At 39.9% G+C, this 27,844-nt stretch overlaps 1 protein-coding gene across 1 annotated transcript; it reads right to left on the bottom strand.

The window, feature by feature from the left end:
- Positions 1-4,938: 4,938 nt before the first annotated feature.
- Positions 4,939-27,429, bottom strand: F11 (coagulation factor XI). The gene is made up of 15 exons (XM_059156237.1): positions 27,058-27,429; positions 25,976-26,031; positions 23,417-23,579; positions 21,207-21,313; positions 20,182-20,341; positions 18,652-18,761; positions 17,826-17,985; positions 15,353-15,462; positions 15,088-15,250; positions 14,892-14,998; positions 10,974-11,142; positions 9,713-9,888; positions 9,018-9,113; positions 8,158-8,297; positions 4,939-7,728 (listed from the first exon to the last, which is right to left on the bottom strand). The coding sequence occupies exons 1-15, from the start codon at positions 27,087-27,089 to the stop codon at positions 7,567-7,569; spliced, it is 1,911 nt and encodes a 636-aa protein (XP_059012220.1). The 5' UTR covers positions 27,090-27,429; the 3' UTR covers positions 4,939-7,566.
- Positions 27,430-27,844: the final 415 nt, after the last annotated feature.

Here is a 27,844-nt window from a genome sequence, read left to right as displayed (position 1 = left end):
GTCCCTGCGTCCATGTCTACTTCTTTTTTTTTTTTTTTCTTATTATTTTAAAGATTTTATTTGTTTATTTGACAGAGATCACAGTAGACAGAGAGGCAGGCAGAGAGAGAGAGGGAAGCAGGCTCCCTGCTGAGCAGAAAGCCCGATGCGGGACTCGATCCCAGGACCCTGAGATCATGACCTGAGCCGAAGGCAGCGGCTTAACCCACTGAGCCACCCAGGCGCCCCTGTCCATGTCTACTTCTGAGCGTGTGCATGTGCGTGTCTATTTGCCTGTACGTGTATATGTTTATGGGAGAGTTTTGTTGTTTTTTTTTTTCTTTTTCTGTTATCAAACCTCTAGTATTCAAAGACTGTGTTCATCTTAAATATTGCAACTTGATGTTAATATTCTGAGTAATCAAGGTAGGGCCTTCTGTTCCCATGTTCAGCAAAGCAGCTGTGGTGGAGAGGCAGGGAGTGACCAGAGGGTGGAGGGGGGCGGTAGAAAGGCGTGGGGAGGGCAGTAAAGGCTTAAAGGAATTCACAAAGAGGTGGCAAGACGTAATCCTGAGCCACGGGACTCACCTACACGGCAAATGACAACAGGGATGGTTGGGGGAACAAAGGAGAGCTGTCCGCCTACCGCCCTCCAGGTGTCTGAGGGGCCCAGCTGTGGACCTCAACCCCTTGTGCACCCAGTGCTGGGGGCTCACAGTAGTCACTCACTAAAAGGAAGTGAGGTTCCCCCAGAGCTGAGGACTCTGGAGCATATTGTTCAAAGGAGAAACTACTATCCAGAGACTAGATATTGACAACAATTATATTTGAAAACTCAAGCATATCTGAATGGTGAAGTTGATTCAATGTTTCCAGATATTGTAGCTACATAGAATTGTTTAGATAAATTAAGCGCATTCTGTCTGGACGCTTGTGGTTTAAAATGTAGCAAAAAGAGATATCAAAGTGCCATCTAGTGGGACGATGGAGAATTAAGCTGAAAACATGTACCAACTGATGGGGTTTTTTCCCTGTAAAAACAAGTAACATTATATTATGTTGTAATGGAAATTATAATACCGTGTCATACATGGTGGTAATAAGGGGTACGAGGCGGCAGGAGGGGTAAAGTACACGGAACAGCGTGCAGCACGTAGCAGGCACTCCGGAAGAGGTAGAGATTAGAATTCCTTATTTGTGTTCTTTTTCTCATTTCTGCTAATCAAATGATATTATTATTATTAACAATATTGATTGTTGGGCCTACTGAATCTCAGGTTTAGGATATCCATTTAACAAGCTCTCTGCTTAACTCTAGAACCTCCATTTTAACTCCTTGGGGATAGAATGAAATGATAATGATGGGAGAGCCTTATGGTCACCCCTTCCATGGGATTGCTTAAAAGGCTGCTCAAGAAGTTTGTTTCCACATACAGTATTCCCCAACACTGAACTAGAAGCTTCTGGAGTTTGGAGGAAGGAAAGAGTAAAACACACATCCAGTGAAATATCTTCAGTGTCGATGCCATGGGAGCACACAGAAGAGCAGTTAAATGTAAAATGCCTGTGGGTAACGTGTGGCATCTAGAAACCTGTTTCTTTCTGATGCATCCCGCAGGGCAGTAGAGATGACTCTCTTCACATGAGATTTAATACCCTGAGTACCACAGGGCAGGGAGGTAGGGGGAGAGACTGGAAACATAGATATCAGTGTAAAATGCCCGGAATTCAGAAAAATTGGACCGATGAGCAAATGGAGTGCCTGAGCTCTAGTGGAGCTGCAGACCGTTTTCATAACGAGTCATCAGTATGTTGTTAAATTCACATACTGATGTCAGAACGTTAAAGCTGCCAGTCCCACCTGAGATTTTCATTCTGTTTCTCATTTACAAAGTAGACTCTGCATAAAGGAAAATTAACTTTCGTGTCTGGGAAAATAGTCTTACCTTGATGGCTACCACTCTATATGTTGAAATTTAGATGATGCAGAAATATCACTCTAAAATAGCTTTATTAATCCTTCCCTCAACTAAGTGAATGACTTGAAAAATATATCCAGATTCTCCAAGCCAAATCCAAATTAATCGTGTGATTATGTAGACACTCCTGAGAAAGGAACTTTTGGCCCTGATTCCTCTTCAGTGCTTTACCATTTTTATAATGGGGCTAATTATTTTAATTGTGGTAGCAGAGACTTTAAAAAAAAAACAAACATAAACCCTACTTTGTGGTTGATACTGTTTTCCATGTAAGAACCAAGGTTTCATATTTTTGTATACTTTGTTAAGGTGCCTTTCCCGCCAAGATCATGAGCGCTGCCCTGGCTGTTCTTTTGAGAGTATCCAAGCATTGATATTACCTATAAATCCTCACCAAATTTAGAAATTCCTGCCTGTGCACAGCAGTGTCCTTTGAAAGTATCTTGTGGTTACAAAGTGTGTATCTCTTCACTGGGGGGTATTGGATGAAGTGGGAAAGCTGCCTCAGTAGATAAAAGTTGACATCTTTTTAGGTAAAACAAACACGTACATACACAATTATAATCTCCATCTGGAAATCCCGCCATTTATTATTACATTTGTCACAAAATTACCTGATACCCCAAGGACAAAAGGGAGGGAAGTCATTTATTGGATCTGCTTCGTGCCAGTTACCACATGAGTCATCTGAATAGTCTCTTCTCTAAACATTTGGGTTAAATGGACAATGACAGTAAATGATGTACTATTTTACACGGAAGGTTGGGGCTCTTAATCCAACATGACTGGCATCCTTATAAGAACAGGATAAGAGACAAAGGAGAGGAGGCCATGTGGGGACAGAGGCAGAGATCAGAGGGAGGCAGGCAGAAGCCAGGGAACAGCTGGGGCCACCAGCAGCTGGAAGAGGCAAGGAAGGACCCTCCCCTGGAGGCCTCAGAGGGAGTGAGGCCCTGCTGACACCTCAGTTTTGGACATCTAGTCTTCAGAATCGTAAGAGAATAAATTTCTGTTGTTTTAAAACACTCAGTTTGTTGTAATTTGTTAAAAAAGCCGTAAGACAAAAACCACATGTGAAGATGAAGAAGCTTCGAGACCCAGAGAGGAGGTGAAGCGGAGGTGACTGTTAAATATTCATTTCATTCTCTGTCTCTCTCTCTCTCTCTCTCTGTCTCTCTCTCTCTCTCTCTCTCTCACACACACACACACACACACACACAGGTACATTCCTATGGGATGACCTTGGAAATGGCAAAAATGTTCTCCCAAGAAGGAAGAGAAGCTCACGCTGCTCTGATTAATGGACACCACATGCACACAATGTGAGTTGGGAGTTGGGTAAGGCCCATAGACCACAGCTGGCCTCCACCTCTTTCTGACATGGAGAGAAACCCTCTCAAGGGGAACAAGCTCACCCACAGACATCACGTAGAAAGGCCCATTGACAAAACCTACTGTGACACCACACCATGACCAGTAACTGCTGCTGGGACAATCATGTGGTTGGTGAAATCTCTGAAGGTGACCTTCTAGTCACTGTCAACCAGGGATGTAGAAAAACCTCTCACGCAAGGAAAGGGAAAAGCCATTCTAACCCAGGTTGGTGTAAGGTGTGGAAAAGCACACAAAAAGGAAGTTAACACAATGTAGAGCCTCAAGGATGAAGAGAAAAGAGGGACTGAAAGGGCCCGAGGGAAAGATGTTTCTTCATCAAAATGGATCAGGTACCCCGAGTTTTTAAAGAGGTTGGGCAACAGGTAGTGCCCTAAGAGTAACATATATAATACAAAATGTGTTGTTTACAAAGTCTTTCTTAAATAAGTATCTTAATATTGTATATGATTCTCATTCCAAAGTTTGGGTTCACTTCCTAGAATCTGTGATAATGGCAGCCTACAGGTGCCCAGGGTGCTGGCCTGTGAGAATCACTCTAGGTGTGGTCCATGTGTGGCCTCGTTACTTGCTTTCCCAAGCACCACTTATCTCAGAGAGACACATGGCTCTATAAAGAGTCCCAACCAAAATTATTCAAGAAAATAGAACTTCTAAAATTAGAAGAAAAAATAAAGGATGTGCTGTCAAATAGTACAGTTCTAAGTGCCTAATATATATAGGCTAAAGTTAATTGAATCAGGGTAGTAATAATACTTGAGGTCACTAAGTCCCAGTGCCTCCCAATGTTTCAGCTGCAAGTAATAGAAAACCCAATTTGAACTGCCTTAACTGTGCCTTAAACACAAAAGAGGATTGATTTACTGCTATGAAATAAGGAAGCGCAGAGTTGGTTCAGCCTTCCGGCATTCTGTCTCCATGTCTAGGTGGCCCCTGGGCTGGCTTCTCAAATTTGCTGCCATGAGTGCTTCCTCATTCACATGGAGGAGGAGGAGAAAGCCATTCCCTCGACAATTAAAAAGTCTTACATGTTGCTCAGACTGACATCTCTGAGCCAATCCCAGGAGCTGGGGGAGGCCATGTGCCAGCTACCTAGACCTGCTCAGCCACAGATGGATGGATCCGTCCCTGGAACCAGAGATGGCACTACTTCCACACCAAATCTATGCCTGTAACCTGCAAGAAGGACAGCCAACCAATATTTTCACAACACTGAGCTACTGTCCAGTTTTAATAAGATAAGCTCTGGAAGTTTTGTTTTGTTTTGTTTTGTTTTTCCTTGCAAGAATTTTTACCATGTTGTAAGGCTGCAAGGATCATACTCTATTTTTTGTCTACATGGTAACTACTAAATATTTAAATAAAAATTAAACTGTTACTAAGTTGTTGACCTTATACATGTGATGTTTAATGTCATTTGTATTAAGGAAATCACAAAAACAAAACTATATTGAGACACCTTTTTCCAACTATCAGGCTGTCAAAAATTCCCAAGTTTAATGTCATCAAGTTAGCCAAAGGGTGGCCCTGCTATATTGCTAATGGGAGAGAAAATTGCCATAGGTTTTTGGAGAGAAACGGGATAACATTGAAATTACAAATGCATTTATTCTTTTGGTTTTGTTTTGTTCTCAGCAATTCTACTTCTGGAATATATGCTACAAATTTACCACATATGAGTGAGTGAAAAAACTGAAAACCACTTAAGTGTCTATCAGTAGGTGTTTGGGTGTTTGGAATCCCCACACCGGAATACCATACTTTTGTAAAAAATACAAACTGAGGAAGCCCATTGGGTACCAATCAGAAATATTTCCAAAGCAGAGTATAAAAAAGGAGAACAGTGCTGAACAGTTAGGGTGTGCAATCTTTTGGTGTGGGGCAGGGAACCTTCTCATTATAGGTATAAGGTATAAGGTATATTTAATATGTTCTCCCAGTATTTTCATTTCTGAATCCTGGGCATATGCTTACTGTTCAAAAATTAAGATAATATTCAATGTTAAGTATAACAAAACTAAGGTGTGTGCTTTTCTCAAATATTTGTCAGGGAAGACTTTTCAGAAAGATCTTTCTCTCTCTGCCTCTTTTAAAGAGCAAACATTTATTCAGAAATGGATTAGTAACACATGGTCTCCTCTCCCTTTCATGCCTCTTCCTCTCGTTTTGAACTACAAAAAAGACACAAATGGGGAATGGAGAGGGAAGATCTCTTCCTATGAAGAATTATATCCCAATTTTTTAAAAATGTGAAGTGTTACATCAAGACTACTAAGGTAATGGGGCACCTGGGTGGCTCAGTGGATTAAGCCTCTGCCTTCGGCTCAGGTCATGATCCCAGGGTCCTGGGATCGAGCCCCATATCTGGCTCTCTGCTCAGCAGGAAGCCTGCTTCCCCCTCTTTCTCTGCCTGCTGCTCTGCCTACTTGTGATCTCTCTCTCTCTCTGTCAAATAAATAAATAAAATCTTTAAAAAAAAAAAAGACTACTAAGGTAATAAGCAGATAATAAGAAAATTATTACTACTGTTTGGTAATTTTAACGGTGCTCAAGTCTCAGTCTCAGTCTTGTTTGACTCTATAAGCGTTTTGGATCTGGCCCCGTTAGACCATCCCAGCCTTTTTGATTTGAGGTTCGGTTTGCTTTTGTTTTTAATTTGTCCTCCTCAGCACAAGCTCATTTTTATCCCAGTCTTTGAACCTGCCCCAAATGCTCTTCTTCCCGTCCATTGTCACAGAACCCTGTATGTCCCTCCCGCTGAAGTTTAACACTTGTGTCATTCTTTAATTTTTGTTGTTCATGCTAACTAGACTGGGGTTCCATGAAGGTAAAGACATAGCACTTTGCTTACCACTATGTCCTCATAGTTCAGTGTGCTCCCTAAGTACTTTTCATACTGGATAAGATGTAATGTTGTTGACACAGGTTGAAAACGGCAGTGGAAACAGTGCACAGTCTAGTCATCAGAAACAGTAACCAAATACCCGCACTACAGGGAAAACCCCAACACTTAGCATACAGGGAGCTGTTTTGAATATAAAGAAGACGCTACAAGAGCCATCCATTGTTCCCAAATTGTTTTTTCCCTGAAGTCTGGAGGTACTTTGTATTGAATTCTGTCCAAATCCTTTATTACCATGAATGCAGATTTGTAAACTCACACTCACCATGGCAGCTTCTCTTCGGAAAGCTCTAGCTTGCTCCCCTCACATCCATCAGCTTCCCTCACCCAGAATCACACCGAGTAAATATACAATCTACGCACCAGTAGTTTTCTAGGCAAGTACAACTTTAAAAGTCTTCCCTTAAGATACCATGTCCAGGTGAATTACAGCTTTCAATCCTTTCCCATATAGAAATCCTAGAGTCCACATTCACATGCACTCATGGTTCATGTCCACCCAAACTACTTTAAAAACATATTAGAAACCGAAATGACAGGGGTGCCTGGGGGGCTTAGTTGGTTGAGCAACCAACTGTCAATTTTGGCTCAGGTTATGATCTCAGGGGCATGGGATCAAATCCTGCATCAGGCTCTGTGCTGAGCAGATTCTCTGCTCAAGCTCTGCATCAGGCTCTACTTCAGATTCTCTCTCTCCCTCCTTCCCCTCTGCCCTACCCTCCACCCATTGTTCTCTCCCTCTTAAAAAAAAAAAAAAAAAAAATTTGAAATGACAAACATTCCTGATTATTCTGAAAACCAGCCATTGAATCCAGTCAAGTTCTTCTTTCACAAAAGAAAGATGTTCACGTAGGCAGAGTACACATTCTTGAAAAATGAGGGTGACTGTCTTGTCCCCATTTTCTCCAGCTCCCAGTTCTCTCTTCACGAATCTTTTCATGGTGGTTGCTTCTGGCAGCTCTACCGGAGCCTCTGATGCCACAACTTGATTCTTGAATCTTAAAAAATATCAATACTTGAATTGTTAAGAAATCACCATAGAGTATTTCTTTGGCCCAGTAACATGTGATCAGAAACCAAGAAGCTGGATGCTGAAAACAACGATTATCAAAGAATGGAAGTTTTGAAGATGATCATTTGTTTCTCTTGGCACGTTCTCACAAATACCCGCCCCCTTCAATGTGTTACTATCTCAGTACCATAACCTGTGCAGGAAAATGGCGGCCCAGCCTCTGTCTTCAGTGCAATCAAAACCCTCCTCCCAGAAATAATCTGGTTTGCCTTTCAGATGTCAAATGGCATGTGGCGACTCTTTCACACTGCTTGGGTTTTCGCCAAAATCCAGTCCACATACTTAACCACGTTGGTGTAAACCCCTGGCCGTTCCCTTTGACCACAGCCTTCTCCCCAGCTGGTGATGCCCACCAAATGCCAGACCTCGTTGTGTTTACAGGACAGGGGGCCCCCTGAGTCTCCCTGTGATGGGGTGAAGAAGGGGGAAGAAAAGATGCACATATGAGTTCAGATGCTTCTCATCAAAATACATTTCTCTCAGAGTGATTTTGCTTAAAATTCTATTCTTGGCTCTTCAATAAACTTCAATGTAAATAAAATAATATATCATGGTTTCCAAAAGACTGCTTTTTAAATGCATTAAACTTTCTGGGGTGCCTGGGTGGCTTAGTCAGTTAAGTGCCCAACTCTTGATTTCGGCTCAGGTCATGATCTCAGGGTCATGAGATCAATCCCTGCATCAGGCTCCTTGTGTGGAACATGCTTGAGATTCTCCTCTTCTCCTGCTGCCCTTCCCCCACTTGTGTGCACGCACTCGCTCTCACTCTCTCCTTAAAAAATGCATTAAACATTTTAATGTGAATGTATTCAACTGGTTGAAAACACTCTTACCTTACAAGCATCCTTCCCTCCCTCTTTATAGCCTGCACAGATCATCTTATTCGTTATTTTATGCCTTCTGTATCTTATCTGGCATTCTTCAGTCGTCACCAAGGGTATGCTAGCTTTCTGGAGAGTATTTTGTATTTTGCCTGAAAAAAAAAATGGTTTGTTAATGGAATCATCATATATATATACATAATATAAAGGTATGAATTTAAAATCAAAATCATACTTATATAAAAATCTAGAAAAAATATTAGGTTTACCTCATAAACCTTTTATAATTGCAAAATATAGAGATTATTTGTGAACATTAAGTTCAAAACTAAGTATGCCTCTAACTGGAATTACAGCCCAGAGAAAATATATGAATAGGCCAGGACATTTCATGAAAAGTGCTAGGTTTCACATTAAACGTCATTAAAAATAATCAGTCTTTAAATGAGATTGTCATGTTTAAAATTTCCCATCAAACAGAAGTGGGATCCTCCTCACTTGGGCAACTTTACCTTTTCATTTTTTTTTAAGGTTTTATTTATTTATTTATTTGAGGAAGAGAAAGAGAGAGACTAAGAGCAGAGCAGGAGGAGGGGCAGAGGGAGAAACAGACTCTCAGCTGAGCAGGGAGCCCAAGGTGGGGATTGATCCCAGGAGCCTGAGATCATGACGTGAGCCGAAGGCAGACACCTAACTGACCGAGGCACCTAGGTGCCCTGCCTTTCATTTTTATTAACATGCTTTCTGTAGTTGAAGGACATGATTATTTTACTCACATTTTAGCTGTATGCCATGATACAGCAGATAAGGGCAAACCTGAGCTATGTCCTTTACCTTTATGATAGAGCACACTGAGAAACATCATTTCTTACCTCTTAACTTTCTGTACCCCCATCCAGTCACCCAGCAATCAGTATATATTACATTTCTATCTCCTTTGGAAGGTAGACATATGGGCCTCTGAGCATCTAAATTTTAAAAATCATAGTTTAGTCATCAGAATCAAAATATATCTTCTCTCCCAGGAGAGACTCTCTTCTTTAGCTTTATATCAGGTCATGTGTTCTCTATTTATTATATTTGGGTCTACCTCATTTCCATTCATTTTCACTCATGTTCAGCATTATCCGTCACATACTAGATGGGTGAGGGAATGAGGGGGAGACAAGGCACAGCCCTCCCCATGAGCTCCATCTCTCTAACTAGGTCTGTGACCCTGTAGAAATTGCTTACTTGTTCTGACCTGCAATTCTTTTGTCTCTAAAAGAGAGATATAAATCATCTTTAATATTCCAATATGTTATAGAGTTACATCTTTTGGTGCATCTGAGGAAACCTGCAGAAAACTTAGCTCTTCACCCACATCCCACAATAAAATTTATTTTTTATTTTTTTAATAATCAGGAAAGAGTGCCGGTTTTAACAGACTAAAAGATTAGCTTTGCAGACTCTCTTTCACGATCACACCACCTTGAGATTGCTGAGGTCAGGTCATTAATCTGGAGGTGTTAAACATTACATCTAGGAAATCATTCTTGATAACTTCCCATTTAAAATTCCAACATACCTGTGTAATTAATTGTGGTTTCCAGTTTCAACAGGGCAATATCATACCCACTTTCTGCCACTTCATATTGATCATGAATTATTATTTCTTGAACCCCAAAGAAAGATGTGTCCCTTTTAATTTCTGATTGGTTTAGAATGCCACTATAGACACGCAAGATTTTAGGTGACTCTACCCTAAGGAAAAAACAATAAGAGGATAAGAAATTCCCATTACCAAGTTGCTATTTACCTATTACTAACGTTTTCTACAGGTGGTGGGCTTTTTGATGGAAAAGAGTGATTGCATAGTAAGCTTTTTCACTTACATATTCCTCCCATAGAAAGCTCTGGGTTAGTATATACTATAAAAAAACACATAAAATGAATGAAGGCTCTTTTCACCCAACACACACACACACACTCACACACACACGTGTTCTCTCTCTTTTTCTCTCTCAACCTCCCTCTCATGAAGAGTTCCAGGTTCTAGTCTCAACCTTAGCATTATTAGCTGCGATCCTGAGAAATTCACTTGGATTTTCTGGTACTCCATTTTCCCATAGGGAAAAGGTAAAAAAAAAAAAAAAAAATATATATATATATATATATATGTGAGTTATAATGTGAGTATGCTACATATTGGCAAAAAACGAAACAAAACACACAATACCATGTCTGGAAACTCAGAGAATTCTGAAGTACAAAGAGCAAGTTTGGCCAACTAAAATTCCCTGGGATACACATAACCTCCCGATGGAGCTTTTAGATCTGGTCAATATTGAAACTGACCTAAGTAGAGAATCCAATTTGAGGATTTATAATGAACTCTTCCTTCTGTGTTTGGAAACATAGGGAGAGAAGAGAGAGAGAGAGAGAGAGGAGGAGGGGGAAGGAAAAGAGAGACGGGGAAGAAGCAGCAAGGGAGAGAGAGAATGGTATAAGATTTAGAGAAGGGGAAATTCTCCTTGTGTTTAGTTCTGGACCCGCGGCCCAAGACAATGCACAGAAGATATGTCCTGATGGAACTACCAAGAACACTCCTGGACATTTGGATGCATTAAAATGGGCACGTGAAATAGCATGCCATCATGTTTCTGCACCTCATCTGATGCTGGCAGACCATAAGTGGTTCTCCCCTTCTGCATTTCTTTTTTTCACTCTAGAAATTTAATTTAGCAAATAGAATAATTTGAATTTCTAAAGTATTTACTAAAATGCTAGTGACAGATTTAACATATGTGTGAGCCTGGGGAACTAATAAAAACAGGAATGGTACCAACTCATCGAAACAGTGCGCAGCTGTTAGTATCCACCGGTTTCCAATGATGGAGCCTCCACAAAGGTGTCTCTGGCTGGGTGACGTGATCTGCAAAGTTATCTGCCATGGCCACTCGCCATGAACAGATGCCGTTCCTCCAACAATTCTGGGTTTGATTTTGGTTGTACACACTGCAACAGAGGGGTGGCAATGAGGAGCTTCCGAAATCTTCCTTTTCCATCAGTAGTTATATCCCTTCAGGTTCAAAGAGGAGAAAACCCTCCCTCGATTCCATATTTTGTTTGTTTTGGTTTTTTCCTTTTTTAAAATTTTTTCAATTTATTTATTTTCAGAAAAACAGTATTCATTATTTTTTCACCATCGATTCCATATTTTATCATGACGCTGACTTGAAATTTTGTAATCAAGTTGGCAAGCGAAGCATACACAGGAAAACTGAATGACTGAGGCACCTGGTAATTACACGTCCCCAAAGAAAGTCTCATCCGGTATTGCATGCAGTCTTATCCTCCCTCACATGATAAACCCTAATGGTTCTTTCAAAGAAGTCATTGTCAAGGGTGGCCCTTGGACCTATCACATTAGCTGGGAATTTGTTAGAGATGCAACCTCTTGAGCTTCCCTCAGAACTGATAGATCAGAAACTTGGACAGCAGAACCTAGGAATCTGAATTTCAATCAGCCCTGAAGCTTGAGAATATCCTTCCACTCAGTTTACAGCATCTGTCCAACTCCCCCCATCTTCTTCCCTTTGGGCTGACCTTTGATCCCAGTCTCTCCTGCTCCAGCTGCACTCCATCCAAACCCGTCCTGCTCTTCTGTTTTTGAACTGCTTCTGCCTTTGGGTCTTGTTGACAGTTTGACGTTCTCTCAAGGACTTTGATTCTGATTTACCCCTCTGTTTCCTCCTCTCTTAGCTGCCCTGGGTAGGACAGTCCATTCTGCTTCCACTTCCTGAGATGTCAAACATGAGCACCCACCTTCCTGATGGGAGCCTTGGCCAAATCTGGCCCAGCAACCCAGGTAGAATGGAAATGAGGAGCTCATAGACAACAGTTTTCTAGAGCAATTCTTCTCATATTTTAATGTGCATATGGATCACCGGGTTATCTTTTATTTTATTTTTACTTTATTTTTTCACCTGATTGTTTTTTAAAATACTGATTCTGATTCAGTCTAGGGTGAAACCTGAAATTCTTTCTAGCAGGTTTACCGGTAACCTTAACATGCTACACCCAGACCACACTTAGAATAGCAAGGCCCAGAGGATCAGGGAAGTTTCGTGGCCTTAGCTAAAGGAGGAGGGCCAAATCAGCAAGAGAGTCACTAGTCAGAAGCCAAGTCCTAGATGGTCCGCTTCCTGATTTTGTGGGTAAACACAAAGTATGGGTAAACACAAAGTCAATAAAACAGTCTATCCAGGCCTTTCTTTCCTCAACAGGGAAATGGATATATAATCCTGGGGCAGACTTCAAATCAAAGGAGAAGTCAGGAAAAGGAGTCTTGGAGAAAACACCAGTTGGTGCATGTGGAGGCAGGAATAAGCTTGATGTGCTTGAGAAAGCATAAACAGGCTGGGATGCTGAGAGAAGAGGTCTCACCTGAGAGTAGATGGAGTGAGATTACCTTCAGAGTAATATTTTGAAGATTTTTACTAGATTCTGGAATTTCAGGGAAGCCATTATGATTTACAAGAAAGGAACAGCAAAGTTTAGGAAAATTAATAGGTAAGCCATAACTAAAATATGTTACAAACAAGAAAGTCTTTCTTAGGGATAAGTAATAGGTCTTGTTCATTCCCTTTCATCTCTCAGTTTAAACAAAATGCTGAAGATATATGTTTAGCATTAGATTTTGTGTCAGGAAACATTTTTTTTTTTATGGCAATTGCTATGTATCTTCAAGAAGTTATGAAGACCAATGCCAGTGTAAGACATGATAACTATCTCCAGTAGGTATCCCCCCCCAACTAGGGTGTTATTTCATCTCGTATACTGCAGGAAAATCTAATTACCTAGTTTCAGAAGGTGCCCTAAAAATTTGTAAGATTTTATTTCCCCTTATCTTGTATTTTCTGCTTCAGCTATCAATTTCTACATGATATATACCGTAGCCTTCACGGACCAGAATCCATACATTCGTTAGAGAAAAAGCTAAGAAGGAAGGTGGGTGGGGAATGGATTCTGCAATTTTTTTTTAAGATTTTATTTTTTATTTGACAGACAGAGATCACAAGTAGGCAGACAGACAGGCAGAGAGAGAAGAGGAAGCAGGCTCCCTGCTGAGCAGAGAGCCTGATGCAGGACTCGATCCCAGAACCCTGAGATCATGACCTGAGCCGAAGGCAGCGGCTTAACCCACTGAGCCACCCAGGCGCCCCGTGGATTCTGCAATTTAAGGTGTAAGTGTGATTCCCATTTTAGAAACTATATCAATATCACTAACAACAAAATCTGCCAAATGTCAAGCATCCCTTCTAGTACTTAGCAGATGACAGAATGTTCATAAATGCTCCTTCCGTCTCAGGTAAATGTATTGTGAGGAAAACAGAGAATATCTGAGATACAACTTCATTGGCTGGCTTTTTAAAGGAGCTCGGGCCATCCAAAGATTCCCATCAGACCCCTCAACACCCCAGGAAGGCACGGTTTCCTAGTTAGGATGTTAAGCACTGGACACAATATGGTATATGCTATGTGACAAGTTCTCAGAAGGTAAGGATTTACTCATCTTCTCAGTAGAGAATTCCGACACAAAAAAATTTTCATACTCTGAAAACCATTACAAAGTATAATCACCACTCCTTTTTATTCACTAAATCTCGTTGAATCTTAAATTTGTCGTACCTTATAATACTGGACACAAAAACAACAAAAGTCTAAAATGTAGTTTTATTTAAATCAGTAAATACTGAAGTCATAATGGGTAATTTAGGGAGGAGTGTGGTATATTCTTTCCTCTTGGGCATTCTGTCCCTTAGATCATCTGTTTGCCTAAAAACCAGCACTTGGTACTATGCTTAGAAATTAGCCCCTGGAATTGGCCACGGCTGATCTGATTTCAATTAAAATTTTTATGTTAGTATAGCTCTTCTTTAATGTATACAATCTTTTTATTTCCTTTCTACCCTACCACACTCATTGTTATAAATTAAAAAGGTTTTACTGTAAATTTTTGCCAATAGTAATAGATATGCAGAACACTTGTAGGCAAACAGAAAGAATGAAGGCCCCTGAGAAGAAACTACTTTATTTTTTGAATAAATACATAATTTTTCAAACATATGATAATTATTTATCTTTCAGTTAAAAGTCAAGTCATGGCCAATGGACAGAAAATGAATGATAAACCAAAATGCTGGCTGATATTCATTTTTAAAGGATGATAAGAAAGATCACTGGCCTTCATAATAAGAATCAAACATCAAAGTGTTGGCTAACCCCGAGTCTCACCATGAAATACCAGCTATATAAATGTGTCAAATTAAAACACATATTCATGGGGCGCCTGGGTGGCTCAGTGGGTTAAAGCCTCTGCCTTCAACTCAGGTCATGATCCCAGAGTTCTGGGCTCTCTGCTCAGCAGGGAGCCTGCTTCCTTATCTCTCTCTGCCTGCCTCTCTGCCTACTTGTCATCTCCGTCTGTCAAATAAATAAAATCTTAAAAACAAACAAACAAACAAACAAACACATATTCATTTAGTACTAGGCAAAGCAGAGTTTAGGTAAAGCCCAATAATTACCCATAAAAAATGGTCAGCCTGAGTGACGGGAGCAAAAATAAGAGAAAATTGCATCTAAGTTTGTTATCGTACTAATTTTCTCCCCTTTGCGGCTATTAGTGACTCTCTCTGTCGTGATATATTTGGTACAGAGTAACTCCTTCAGATGTATTTTTCCTCAGGTAACATTAAACTCACCATTATCCATTTTACATAACCTTAATGTATATCCAGAGATGCCTCCTCTCCCATGAAGTATTTTAGTTGGAGATCCATTTGAAGAAAGTTTTAAGTAACATTTACCCCTGCAAGTTGGAAACAAAAGAGTATAAACATAACACACCCCTCTAGAAGATGGGACAAGAGTGTCTACATAAGTCTTCATAGGTCTTACTTCCCTCCGTTGCAAGATTCTGGAGATGGAGAATAGGTAAAAAATTGGCAGCGTATGGTGTCAGTACACATTTTCTGGCAAGCTTCATGCCCTTTTGCATCAACAATGTCCAGTTCTTCTCCCAAGAAATCAGTGTCGTGGTAAAATGAGGAGTGACAAAACACTAGGCAGCAAACCACAGATCAGATATGAGACACAAAACCTCAGCACTGGTCAGGCTTGGCTGTGCTGAACTGGAGCAGGAGAAAGTGCTTTCACAGCTTACCTGGGACACTGTGCCTGCAGCTTTGCAGACTGAACCCAGAAAGAGCTTTGCTCTTTTTAATGCGCGTGCTCGGTAATCCACTTACAGATGTTTTCAGGAGACAAAGATTTCTGACGATAAAAAAGTGGGGAGGGGGATGTAAATATATCATGTAAGACATATCAAAGAGAAGAACCATTTTTTATAGCACATACAGAAGGCAATTAATTCATGTTGATCCCGGACAGTGAAAATTTTTTCATTTTGTAAGTACTCTTCATATATCATTGAGTGAAACCCCATGATCCACAGGTGGCAGACAGATCTTCAAAACGAAACCACCTGCCTCCATAAAAATTCTCTGAGCTGGTTCTATTGTCAGTGTTCCAAGCACTTTCCTTCTTTACCCACTTTCTTTCAAATCTCCTAGCCCAACTCAAAGATTCCATCACTTTTATGTTAATGGAGAAATCTGGCATCCGGAGTTGCTGGGTGACTCTGGATGGCAGATTTATTCCTGGCTTAGACAGGGATAAATGCATTCCAACACAGACTCCGCACAGAGAGCATCTTCCTAGAAGGAAGGAACTTTTCCTAATTAGCCCCAAATCACAGTGTAAAGCAGAACTGTCCCAACAGAATTTTCCGCAGTGATGGAAATAGTCCATGTCTGTGCCATCCAAGGCAATGGCCATTAGCTACATGTGGCTAGTGAGCACTTGGATGTGGCTAATACAACTGTAGAAATGAATATATACTTCTATTTAATTTTAATTAATTTAAATTTAAAAAGCCAAGTCTTGGCCTCTAGTGTTCATCCCCTTCTCTCACCCTGTACTGAGGATCCCATGTGTTACTCCTCTTACAGACATTGAGAATTTTATTTTTTTTATTTTTTTTAAAATATTTTATTTATTTATTTGACAGAGAGAGATCACAAGTAGGCAGAGAGGCAGGCAGAGAGAGAGAGGAGGAAGCAGGCTCCCTGCTGAGCAGAGAGCCCGATGCGGGACTCGATCCCAGGACCCTGAGATCATGACCTGAGCCGAAGGCAGCAGCTCAACCCACTGAGCCACCCAGGCGCCCAACATTGAGAATTTTATAAAAGGAATACAAAGAAAAAGGACAGCAATGAACCCAACGGTATCAAAGCCATATTTCTAATTTGTGGCATTTATCATGTCCCAAGGCTCAATCTTTGAACCTCCTTTCTTCTCTGCCTGCTTTCAGTCCTTTAATGTTCTCACCCAGTTTCAGTCACTTGGATTACCATGTACGCTGGTAACACCTGAACACAGATCTAGAACATAAACCTCTCTTCTTCATTCCAGATTTCTCTTTCCAATTGCCAATTCAACACTTCTGGATGTCTACTAGGCATCTCTTCCCTCTTGAAATCTACATCCCCGTGATGGGGTTTTCATCCTCTCAGCTCCCTGAGCCAAAAGTCATAGCACTATCATTGACTTTCTTTCCTCCAGAGCCGACGTCAAACTCATCAGCAAATCTTATTGGCCCTATGTGGACAATATATCCCAATCTGATTACTTCTCTATCACTTTCACTCTGGTCCAAATAGGGCAGGGCTTTTATCTGTTTAGTTCATTAATAGAATCCCTGGTGTTTAGAACAGTGACTGGTATACAGTAGGCACCGAATAAATTACATTATGTAATTTATTGTTGAGTAAATGAAAGCAACAGATATATTTTCATGTGACATACTTAATAATTCTGAAAGTTGCTCAATGGAAAACCAGGCTTGCTTGATGGACAAGGAACTTGAGGGCTACCCTGGCTGGATTGCTCTTGGGGACACAATCCCCATGAAGGCAACCAAATCAAGTGAATACCAAGGATTCTGAGAATTCTGATTCAGATAATATAGAGAACCTAGATTTTGAAGCAAACTTAAGGGTTGTTTTTTTTTTTTTTTAGTAACTCTTATTAATGAGGGGCAGCAACCCCAAAAGATAACCCTTTAATGATCAAAGAAAATTCCTATCCTTTACTATGGTTTCCTGCATCAATACCCATCAGTAGGGAAACACCATCTCAAGTCTCAAAACTCCCTCTGCAGTTATCCCCAATTTCATTAATATAGGCCTTCACTTCCCCTTCTCTTCACGGTGATTGGGCATTTCACTGGTATTCCTAGCTTTTTCTGCTCAATGATCTCAAACTGGGCATTGGATGAAGTTGCCTCTTAATGGTCATCCATGCTTTCTTCATTCTGTTAAGATCTAGGCAACTCTCTCTTTGCTGAAGGCAGGGACCTCCCCCAGCTAAAGAAAACAAGAGTCCTTGCTAACATGGGATTTGTGGCCATTAGGTTGGGAACAGAAAGAGAGAGAAGCAAGGAATTCTTCTTTGCAAATTTGATCTACTCTATGCAGGCATTTAGATCAAATGTGTAGCAGCTCAGAATTGTTAACAATGGATTTTGAGCAGTTGTTTTAAAAGACACCACATTAATCTTAATCTGAACTCCTTACCTTTCAGATTCCTTTGGCCATTCTTGAGAAAAGAAGGTAAAAAACAAACAGCTGGGATGGTGAGTACAAATGCGGCGACAGACAAAGGCATCTGGAGCCACGACACTGTCAATGTTACTGTCTGCAAACGCCGTACCAGGGAAAATGTCCCTAATGCAAGCTGCACAACAGAAGACACTATGCTTAAGGAATCAGTTCTCCCATACAATCAGTAAAATCCCAGTTATCATATTTGTAAATGCCATATGAAAATTAGTTAGGGGGCGAGGGAGGTATGAATAGGCTAAGCACAGAGGAATTTGAGGGCAGTGGGGAAATTCTCTGTATGATACTGTAATGACATTGTCCTAACCCATAGAATACACACCACCAAGACTGCTTGAGAAAGTGAACCATGGACTTGAGGGGATTAGGGTGGGTTCGCGTACGTTAATCAACTGTAAGGAACATACCACTCTGGAGGGGAATATTGATGTGAGGGAGTCTGGGAATGGGTGGGGCACAGGCATGTATGGGGCATCTCTACTTTACCCTCAACTCTGCAGCAAATCTAAAATTGCTCTAAAGTAATAAAGTCTCCATAACAATTTTTTTTAAGTTTTTTGTAATCTCAGGATCTTCAAATTTTTCTTTTAAATGAGGAAACGTAAAGTGATTATTTTAAATTCCAATGTGGCTCTAATTATACAGGACATAATGAATTTTTTCACAGGAAGAAGGTAAAAGATCATTTGGTCCATCTCATCAGTGAGCACCCATCGTACATACCATCAGCGCGCACTTACTATTTAATGGCCAAACCATCTCACGAAGTAATAATAGTTACCCAGGTTAGAAAGCGCACAGGATTTCAGTGAAAATCCAGACACCACTGAACCGAGCTTCATTATTCTGGTTGGTAGCCCCATTTGGGTGTACTTCAGTAGACAAATGTTACTAAATAAAAACAAAAATGGAAAAATGTTTTACTCCTCTAAATACAAGTAGGAAAAAACGTAAGGTGATAAGAAATTCCAATGTAGACATTACTTGGGCATTACAGCTAAGGGATCACTCTGAAAAGCATGAATCTGACAACTGGACAGCTGGACTTCAGTCCTTGCTCTGCCAAGACCTGGTGGGCCTGTGAATTTTGTCAACTTTTTTTTCATAACAAAAATGGCAGCTTTGGAGGAAGGATGGTCTAAAGAGTATCGGGTAGGAAGTAATGAATTCTCAAGCCCTTCTCAATTTTAGCAGTTTAACTTTTTTATAATGCCCAGCAACTAACTCCCAAGCTCCTGGCTTGCTGTGCCCATTGTGTTAAATCTTAGATATAAATAAAATATGTAAAAAGATACATGAACTAAGCTAAATATAAACCATGAAAGCTTGCTTATTAACTTGAGGGTTTTATCATTGTTTTTGAAATAAATCTCTATTGCTTTATTTGCTTTGCACTGATGTCCTTGTGAATATGGAGAGTGGCAATGTTAAAACCCAAAGGTAAATCCAAATACTAGTCATTTGAACTTATTTCTCTTTCTCTCTTTTGGATTCTAGATAAGTATAATTTACCACAGAACTCAAAAACATCGCAAATATTTGTAAATGTAAAAGTCAGAGACATTTTTTTTCCCTAAATTTTTTTTAAAAAGAGAACACAGATTCATCATTAGAGATCAAGTCCTTTTTATATCCTACCCATTTATCTCTGGAATATTTCAAAATCCAATATGGGAATGATTTTAAAACACTTCATATGGGTTTCAGTTATTTTGTCTTAGGTAAGAAACTTTCATTTAGAGAGACCTGAGAGGGTTTTTCCTTTTGGTTCTATAATCCTTTAGGCCAGGAATGGCATAGTCAGACAAATTATAACTCTCAAAACTGTCAATGAAGAAATGTGTCATTTTTAAATTAGTTAGGAGATGGGTTAATCTTTTTTTTTTTTTTTTAATGTAACAATGTCAGTAAAAGACTCCTTACTATAAGGAAATGCATCTGAGTTGGGCTTGAAATGCACTTTCTGTGAAGAAGAGCACTGTACTTACTGTAGTAATGTCATTTAGGGGCTAGAAGTAAATTCTGGCATTCAGCTAAAGAGAAATTTTTTCTTTTTTTTTCTCCTTTTTGAAAAAATTTTATCTTCTCAGTGTTCCAAGATTCACTGTTTCTGCACCACATGCAGTGCTCCATTCAATTCATGTTTTTCATTGGATAATGTAATGATCTGAAAGACCCGCGGATCCCCTTACCCAAGAATCCAACACTGCCACTGGATGCAATCAGCAAGAGGTTCTTTATTGTTACGCAGGCGCCTGGGGGTCTTTCAGATCTACTTACTGTCCTTGGGTTCAGCCCATTGCTCACTCACCGATGTTCTGCGCTGGGAAACTGGCTTGTTGCATATGTGAAAAAGTGACAGTGCACATCATTTGTACACCTCTCTTGGCATTCCTGAACATTCCTAGCGATTGAGCCATTATAGTTCATGCCTTTCATGTCCAAGCCCACATACACCTTTTTGTTGCAAGCTGGAAACAAAAGCAGAAAATGGCAATCTTCCAGACTCCAGGGGCAACTGGAATAATGCTACCTTAGCAACTGTCCCTCCTGACTTACTCTTTCCACACTTACTATTCCTCAGAAGTCCTTTGTTTTCATCTTAATCTGCTTAATTTCTACCCTCAGGTGGAAGCCGCAAAACAATACCAATGTCCTTCTTATATTGCAACAATGTAAACTTGTAAATCACTGTTTCAGTTTCCCCCCCTGGCCTCTCTGATCTCCTTTAACCCTCTGACTGATTGACTAAACTATCCAGGAATCTTTTGACTATTAAGACAAGTGTCATCTCAACCTTTACAGCTGCTCTTTTGATTTGAAGTCATATGTTTAATAAGGACTTTTATATAAAACTTTAAGCTGGGAAAGAGAAAGACAACAAATGAATGGTGAGGACTAATGTAGTAAGATCATGTCCTTTTATTGTGTAAATTTTAATGAATGGGGGGATATGCATGCTTATTTTTTATTCTACACTGAAGCAACTAACTTCATTTGGAGACTCTATGACCATACAGCAGGGTTTTGCTAGATAATTATAAAACCATATGTGAGGGGCGCCTGGGTGGCTCAGTGGGTTGGGCCACTGCCTTCGGCTCAGGTCATGATCTCAGGTCCTGTGATCGAGTCCCGCATCGGGCTCTCTGCTCAGCAGGGAGCCTGCTTCCCTCTCTCTCTCTCTGCCTGCCTCTCCATCTATTTGTGATTTCTCTCTGTCAAATAAATAAATAAAATCTTTAAAAAAAAAAAAAAAAAAAAAAAAACCATATGTGATATGACTATACATATACATCACAGTAACTAGTATTTACAAATTCTAAGAAGACAACTTACCACTTATTTGGTGTGAGCATTGCTTGAAAGAATATCCAGAAATGGCTCCTGTCATATTCACCCTTGGCAGTGTTTCTGTTACACTGTCTTTCAGGATACAAGTAAACCTGTTTAAAAAAAAAAAAAAAAATTACTGCATGAGAATTTACATTTTAAAAGAATGGATCTTGGGGCACCTGGGTGGCTCAGTAGATTAAGCCTCTGCCTTCCTCTTAGGTCATGATCTCAGGGTCCTGGGATCAAGCCCTACATGGCTCTCTCTGCTCAACAGGGAGCCTGCTTCCTCCTCTCTCTCTGCCTGCCTCTCTGCCTACTTGTGAGCTCTGTCTGTCAAATAAATAAATACAGTTTTTAAAAATAAAAATAAAAGAATGGATCTTAAAAGCCAGCACACAGAAAGTCAAAGAAAAAGAAACAAACTCCTCTATCTCCTGCCAAAACAAATATTTTCTTGGCAAAACTGCAAATTTGTTTCTCATTCCAACATCCCTACACTTAAAAGATCACATATTGTATCCCCTACTACCTGGAAACAGGAGTGGGTGAACTCTGGCCTGTTGGTGAAACAATCCTCCACCTATTTTGCCTGGCCCATGAGCTGAGAATGGTTTCTATATTTTTAAATGGTTACATTTTAAATGGTTATAAAAGTACTTAAGTAATATTCTTGATTTTGCTTTTTGACCTGTAAAGCCCAAACTATTCCCTGCCTTGTCAAGAAAAAGTTTGCCAAGCTCTGCTCTAGATTCTAGAATAGTAATTTCGTAAGTTCTGGGTACTATGTAAGTATCTATGAATGTGGCAACAAGACACAAAGATGCTGATAACTTAATTAGGTAGTAAAGCTTTGTTACTGAATTTTCAGGTTCAACATGGAAACAGAAGTTGTGGATGGAATGTCCTAAAATTTTAAAAATGTAACTCTAGGGCACCTGGGTGGCTCAGTGCGTTAAATGACTGCCTTCAGCTGGGGTCATGAAACCCAAGTCCTATGATTGAGTCTGTTATCGGGCTCCCAGCTCAGTGGGGAGTCTGCTTCTCCCTCTGACCCTCTCCCTCTCATGCTCTCTCCCACTCACACTCTCAAATAAATAAAATCTTAAAAAAAATAAAAATAAATGGGGTTATGGACATTGGGGAGGGTATGTGCTATGGTGAGTGCTGTGAAGTGTGTAAACCTGGCAATTCACAGACCTGTACCCCTGGGAATAAAAATATATGTTTATAAAAAATAAAAAAAAATTTTTTTAAATAAAATAAAAAATAAAAAAATAAAAATAAAACCATAATTATAAACATAAAACCACTAAATGCAATTTGTGATCAAATGTAAATGCAATCTTCTGGAGAAGATTCTGGTTAATAGCTATAATTTATATTTGGGGGACAACTGAGATGATATGAAGGGATTCTTGTTAAAATTATATGTTTTTCATGTAGGAAAATGTATGCTGAAATATTTAGCGGTGAAATGTTACAATGTCTTCAAATTAATTCAAGTGGTTAAACAGATTAGATAGATAATAGAAAGAGAGGTAGATAGGGAAGAAATGGCAAAAGTCTTGGTGATGTCAGGGGACTACTGTACTGTTCTTTGAAACTACCATTACAAATATTTATCTCCTGGGATTGGGAGGGAGACAAACCCTAAGTGACTCTTAATCTCACAAAACAAACTGAGGGTTGCTGGGGGCAGGGGAGTTGGGAGAAGGGGGGTGGGGTTATGGACATTGGGGGGGGGTGTTTTGGTGAGTGCTGTGGAGTGTGTGGACCTGGCGATTCACGGACCTGTACCCCTGGGGATAAAAATATATATTTATAAAAAATAAAAAATTAAAAAAAAATTTATCTCCTAATAAAATAATTGAGGGAAAAGCACCAGTTTAAATAACATCCAACATCAATAACAATCAAAAAGCAAAGAACAAAATGATTAAGAGGCATAAAAGTGGAGAGAAATAAGAGAGAAAGTGCACCATTAAAATCTAGACCACAGAGAAGTTGGAAAGTCCACACTGAGGGGCACGTCTGCTCCTCACTTATCTGCCAAAACACCATCCTTTTTTTCTGTAATATTTTGTATTTTAATTGAAGGACAGTATGTTTTCCAACTATTGACCATACATTTTATAAAATGGTAGATGAATACTCATTGGTAAGTAATCCTTATGTAAAAACTATTTCTGCTACGTAGAAATGCAAACATTTACCATTTGGCAGGATCTTGAGAAGACGATTCAGCCATGAAGGTGAAAAGCAAACAGCGTGGGTGGTGGGTGCAGACGAGCTGGCAATGCCTGGCACTTGGTGTAAAGACGGTAGTGATGTCTCCTCCTTCGAAGCAGGTGTCTGTGAACAGCTCAGTCACACAGTCTGTGATGTAATACATTGCATGCCTTATTTTGGATTTTAGTTGCATGTAACTGATTAGAAAATAATCTCACAAAGGCCAGCAGAGCAGGTCTACATAACAGAAAATATGCCTGACCTTGGAAATCAGAGCAATCAATACTTTTATGGTAGTTTATTGGGTGAGAAGCCTCAGACAGAAAAAGAAATCACAAAATGGCACGTTTGCCTTAATGGAATGGTGCAGATGGGGGTTGTCTGGGAGACATGGGAGCTTTGTGGGTGACTGAATAATTGCACAGAGCTTTACTGGCCCAAGATGTTCTTTAGCGTTACATCCAAGTCTGGACAGGGCCACCTGCTTTTTCCTTTCCCTGCTGATTGCTTGTTGGAACTCCACGTTTCTATGAAACAAAGGATCCAGACTGATCATTTTTCAATAGTGCTCAATGGCCCTGGATGTGATATTTGGTATCATATTACTATTTTTTTTCAAAGATTTTATTTATTTACTTGATACTCAGAGATCACAAGTAGACAGAGAGGCAGGCAGAGAGAGAGGAGGAAGCAGACTCCCCGCTGAGCAGAGAGCACGATGCTGGGCTTGATCCCAGGACCCTGGGATCATGACCTGAGCTGAAGGCAGAGGCTTTAACCCACTGAGCCACTCAGGCGCCCCTCATATTACTATTTTAAATGGGCCAGTTTAGTAACAGGAACTTTAGATGCTCAGAAAAATAATTGAATCCGATTATAACTGAAACCACACAGGTTTGGTTTTTTTCTTTTTTTTTTTTTTTTTTTTTTTTTTTTTTAATTTTTTTTTTTTTTTTTTTTAAGATTTTATTTATTCATTTGACAGAGAGAGATCACAGTAGACAGAGAGGCAGGCAGAGAGAGAGAGAGGGAAGCAGGCTCCCCGCTGAGCAGAGAGCCTGATGCGGGACTCGATCCCAGGACCCTGAGATCATGACCTGAGCCGAAGGCAGCGGCTTAACCCACTGAGCCACCCAGGCGCCCTGGTTTTTTTCTTTTAAAGCTAAAGTGCATAAGATTAATTTTTTTTCTGTTTCTAGGAAGATATAGCTAATATTCCAGATTATGACTCTTTGGGTCATTATTATTTAGTCACTGAATAAAAGGTTGTAGTTTTTAATCTTGGTATATTCCTATTAAGAAGTACTACTACACCGCCCATGGTCTTCTTAATATCTTTCATATACATTTACTATATGCATACTACATATGTAAATGTATACATACAGATTTGGTAAAAATGAAATACTTAGGGAGGATAAAATATAACTCAAATACTTATTGTAGCAATAACCAACATACCAAATATATAGGAAAATATGTAAGTAGGGAGCAGTAAAAACTATCACTAGAGGCTTACAGGATTTAGGTAGCCCATGGCCTTGGATGGGGGAAATTCCAACTTTATTTTCTCTAACCTCTAACTAAAATGTGGCATAGACTTCTCTTGTTAACGTAAGTAACAAAGCACATAGTGTTCACGGTATCTGCAACTTTGTCATAGTGCAATTATAAGATTTTAAAAGAAAATACTACCTGCAGATACCTTAAAATACCATTATCCTCATGACTAGTTTGGTAGTAATAATTACTCTGCATTTTTAGACCACTAAAATTTTAGACCACTAAGATACGAAGCACATCTATTTTTATATCAGAGTTCAGGGTTTTTTTTTTTTAAATACATTAATTAACTATATTGCAATATACTTGATTTTCTTGGTAATCCTGTGTATTTTTACTTTATGCCTTTAAAGACATTATTTTGAGAATATAGTCTCCATGGATTTATGGGGAAAAAGGAGTAAGGATCCCTGCCACAGACTCTGCTCAAAATCCACCATATACACCTTCTAAAATACCCAACTACAACCTCTGCAGATAGCATAATTTTCTCCGAAATTGGCAGCTAGCCAAGAATGACCTGGAGGTTAACAGAAACCTGCCCTGGCTCAAGTTCTGTGTTGCTTCCAACAGAACTGAACAGCAGTTCCCCCCTCCCCTGCCTTAATGAAGTCTATTGACAGCTCAAAATACTCCCACTGCCCACACATCCCACCTCTTGGTGCAAAGCAAGTACTAAGTACCACCAAACTAGTAAGAGTGATATGGATTTGGATATAAATATAGGTACAGATGTGTATACAGACATACATATAGATTACTGCTATTATGAAGAGTTCCTGTACCTCATTTGCCTCCCCTGTTTTGAAAACCCCCAAAGCCTTAAGTGAAAAATAAAACTATGCTGTCCTTCACTAGAATAGATGGCATGGGACCTCGGTGTGATTTCCATCCCTGGGATCAATCCCTTTTGTTTCCTAGTTTTCAAGTCAGGGAACCAAGCTCTTTCCAATTCATACCCAAGATTAAGCTCTACTTACCACCAGAAACGGAGGCAAATAAAATGAAATGTACCACTTGATATAATAAAATCATCCTACAAAGAGAAAAATGTTCATGTGTTTAAAACATAAAACGTGAATTTATAATTCGCTTACTGCCATCAGTGTTTATAAGACATAGGGAGGGAGGGAGTGGTTAATTTCATAGTGTTCCCAGGGTTCTTACCACAATGCTGAATTTTACTTTCCCCACACCCCAAGACATTCTTCATCATGGTTGTGTGTAGAGTTCAACACTTTCCTAGTTCTGAAGAACCCAGAACTGACAGGGCAGATTACACCCCACATCTTTGCTTTCTCCCCGCCCCCACCCCCACCCCACCTGCCCCTCACCATTAACCAGACATTTCTCACTGCCATGATCTGACCCTTCCCCAACTCCAATTTTTCCACTTTTATTTTCCCTTACAAATTGCTTCCTTACTTTCCATCACTGAAGTCTCTATAGCTGTTGACTCCAAATGATTTTCTACGTACGAAGTTTCCCATTTTAAAAATTCTGCTGCAAATATATTCATAGACTGTCTTGGTCATCCATAAATGTACTCATCCCCACAAAGTACTGATTTAACTCTTCTATAAAAAACCGACCATCAGTGAGAAAATTCAAGATTTTTTTTTTTTATTTGACAGAGAGCGCAAGTACACAGAGAGGCAGGCCAGGGCAGCGGGAGGGTTGGGGCAGACTCCCCACTGAGCAGGGAGCCTGATGCGGGGCTCGATTCCAGGACCCTGAGATCATGACCAGAGCCTAAGGCAAGAGACCCTAACCCACCGAGCCACCCAGGTGTCCCAAGACTTATTTTTTAATATTGATCTTGAAAACCTTTTTAATTTGCAAAATACTTGTCATTGATTACAAATGATTAGTCTTCTCTCATTCTGCATCTTCTCCCAAACTGATTAGAGATATAAGCTTCTAAAATGTCAGGTCAGACAAATTTTAATAAACCAATCACTCTCCATTGTAAAAAAAAAAAAAAAAAGAATTTTAAGCCCCAGTGGTAGAAAAAGGATAATTGCTTGGGAGAAATCTTAAATAAAAATTTTCAGAAACATACCTGAGAACATTTTGTTTGTTTGTTTGCAGCATTCTCAGCAAGAGTGTTTCTCTTCTTCCGAAATAGTCTTCATCCTCCTCTACATGAACTTATGCAGGTAACGCTCACTAATATTTACTTTAACTGGTTCCCAATGTTATGCAACCTTGTCTCTTTGTGGAGCACTTCCGCAAGGCCCTTAAAATCTCGGCATATCAAAAATGTTCATCGGTCGAGTTGCTTGCTCTTTTTGTCTTATTTTACTGTGTCTTCCAAAAAAAAAAAAAAAAAAAAAAAAAAAGATGCCCAGAGAGATTGCTAGAGAACTTGGATTTGTCTGCATGTCTCTTAGCAGTTGGGCAAACTCCCATTAGTGTATGCCTGCTTGCCAAAGGCTCACAGAACCACATGTTCAAATACCAGCTGTTAATCATTAAACCCCGCCGAACCTGAGCCTCGCACTCCGCAAAGAAAACAAGGAAGACCTGAGGGACCTACTGATGCTCAGTAGAGCAGCGGGACGGAACCTCACCTGTTGGAGGTGGGGAGGCTTCTGCCGGGGTCTATGCTGATAGTTCTAAGAAGCCAAGCTCTTTTTTATTCCACTCACAAACACTGAAAGTCTAACTTACTTTTTTTTTTTTTCTTTAAACGGAAAAATATGGGGCTTTTGTATTTTTCTTTGGATGTTGGCGCCCTGAGACAAATGGAGAGCTGGGAAGTCACGTGTCTAGCCTTTGCAGGAAAAACAATGGAAACAGAACAGGTCGTTTCTCTCTGCCTTGGAGGGTGCCCCCTAGTGATAGGA

Source organism: Mustela lutreola, chromosome 18, assembly GCF_030435805.1.
Source record: "Mustela lutreola isolate mMusLut2 chromosome 18, mMusLut2.pri, whole genome shotgun sequence".
Classification (NCBI taxonomy): Eukaryota; Metazoa; Chordata; class Mammalia; order Carnivora; family Mustelidae; genus Mustela; species Mustela lutreola.
The sequence above is the reverse complement of the archived record's forward strand: the minus strand, read 5'-3'. Positions and strand labels throughout refer to the sequence as shown.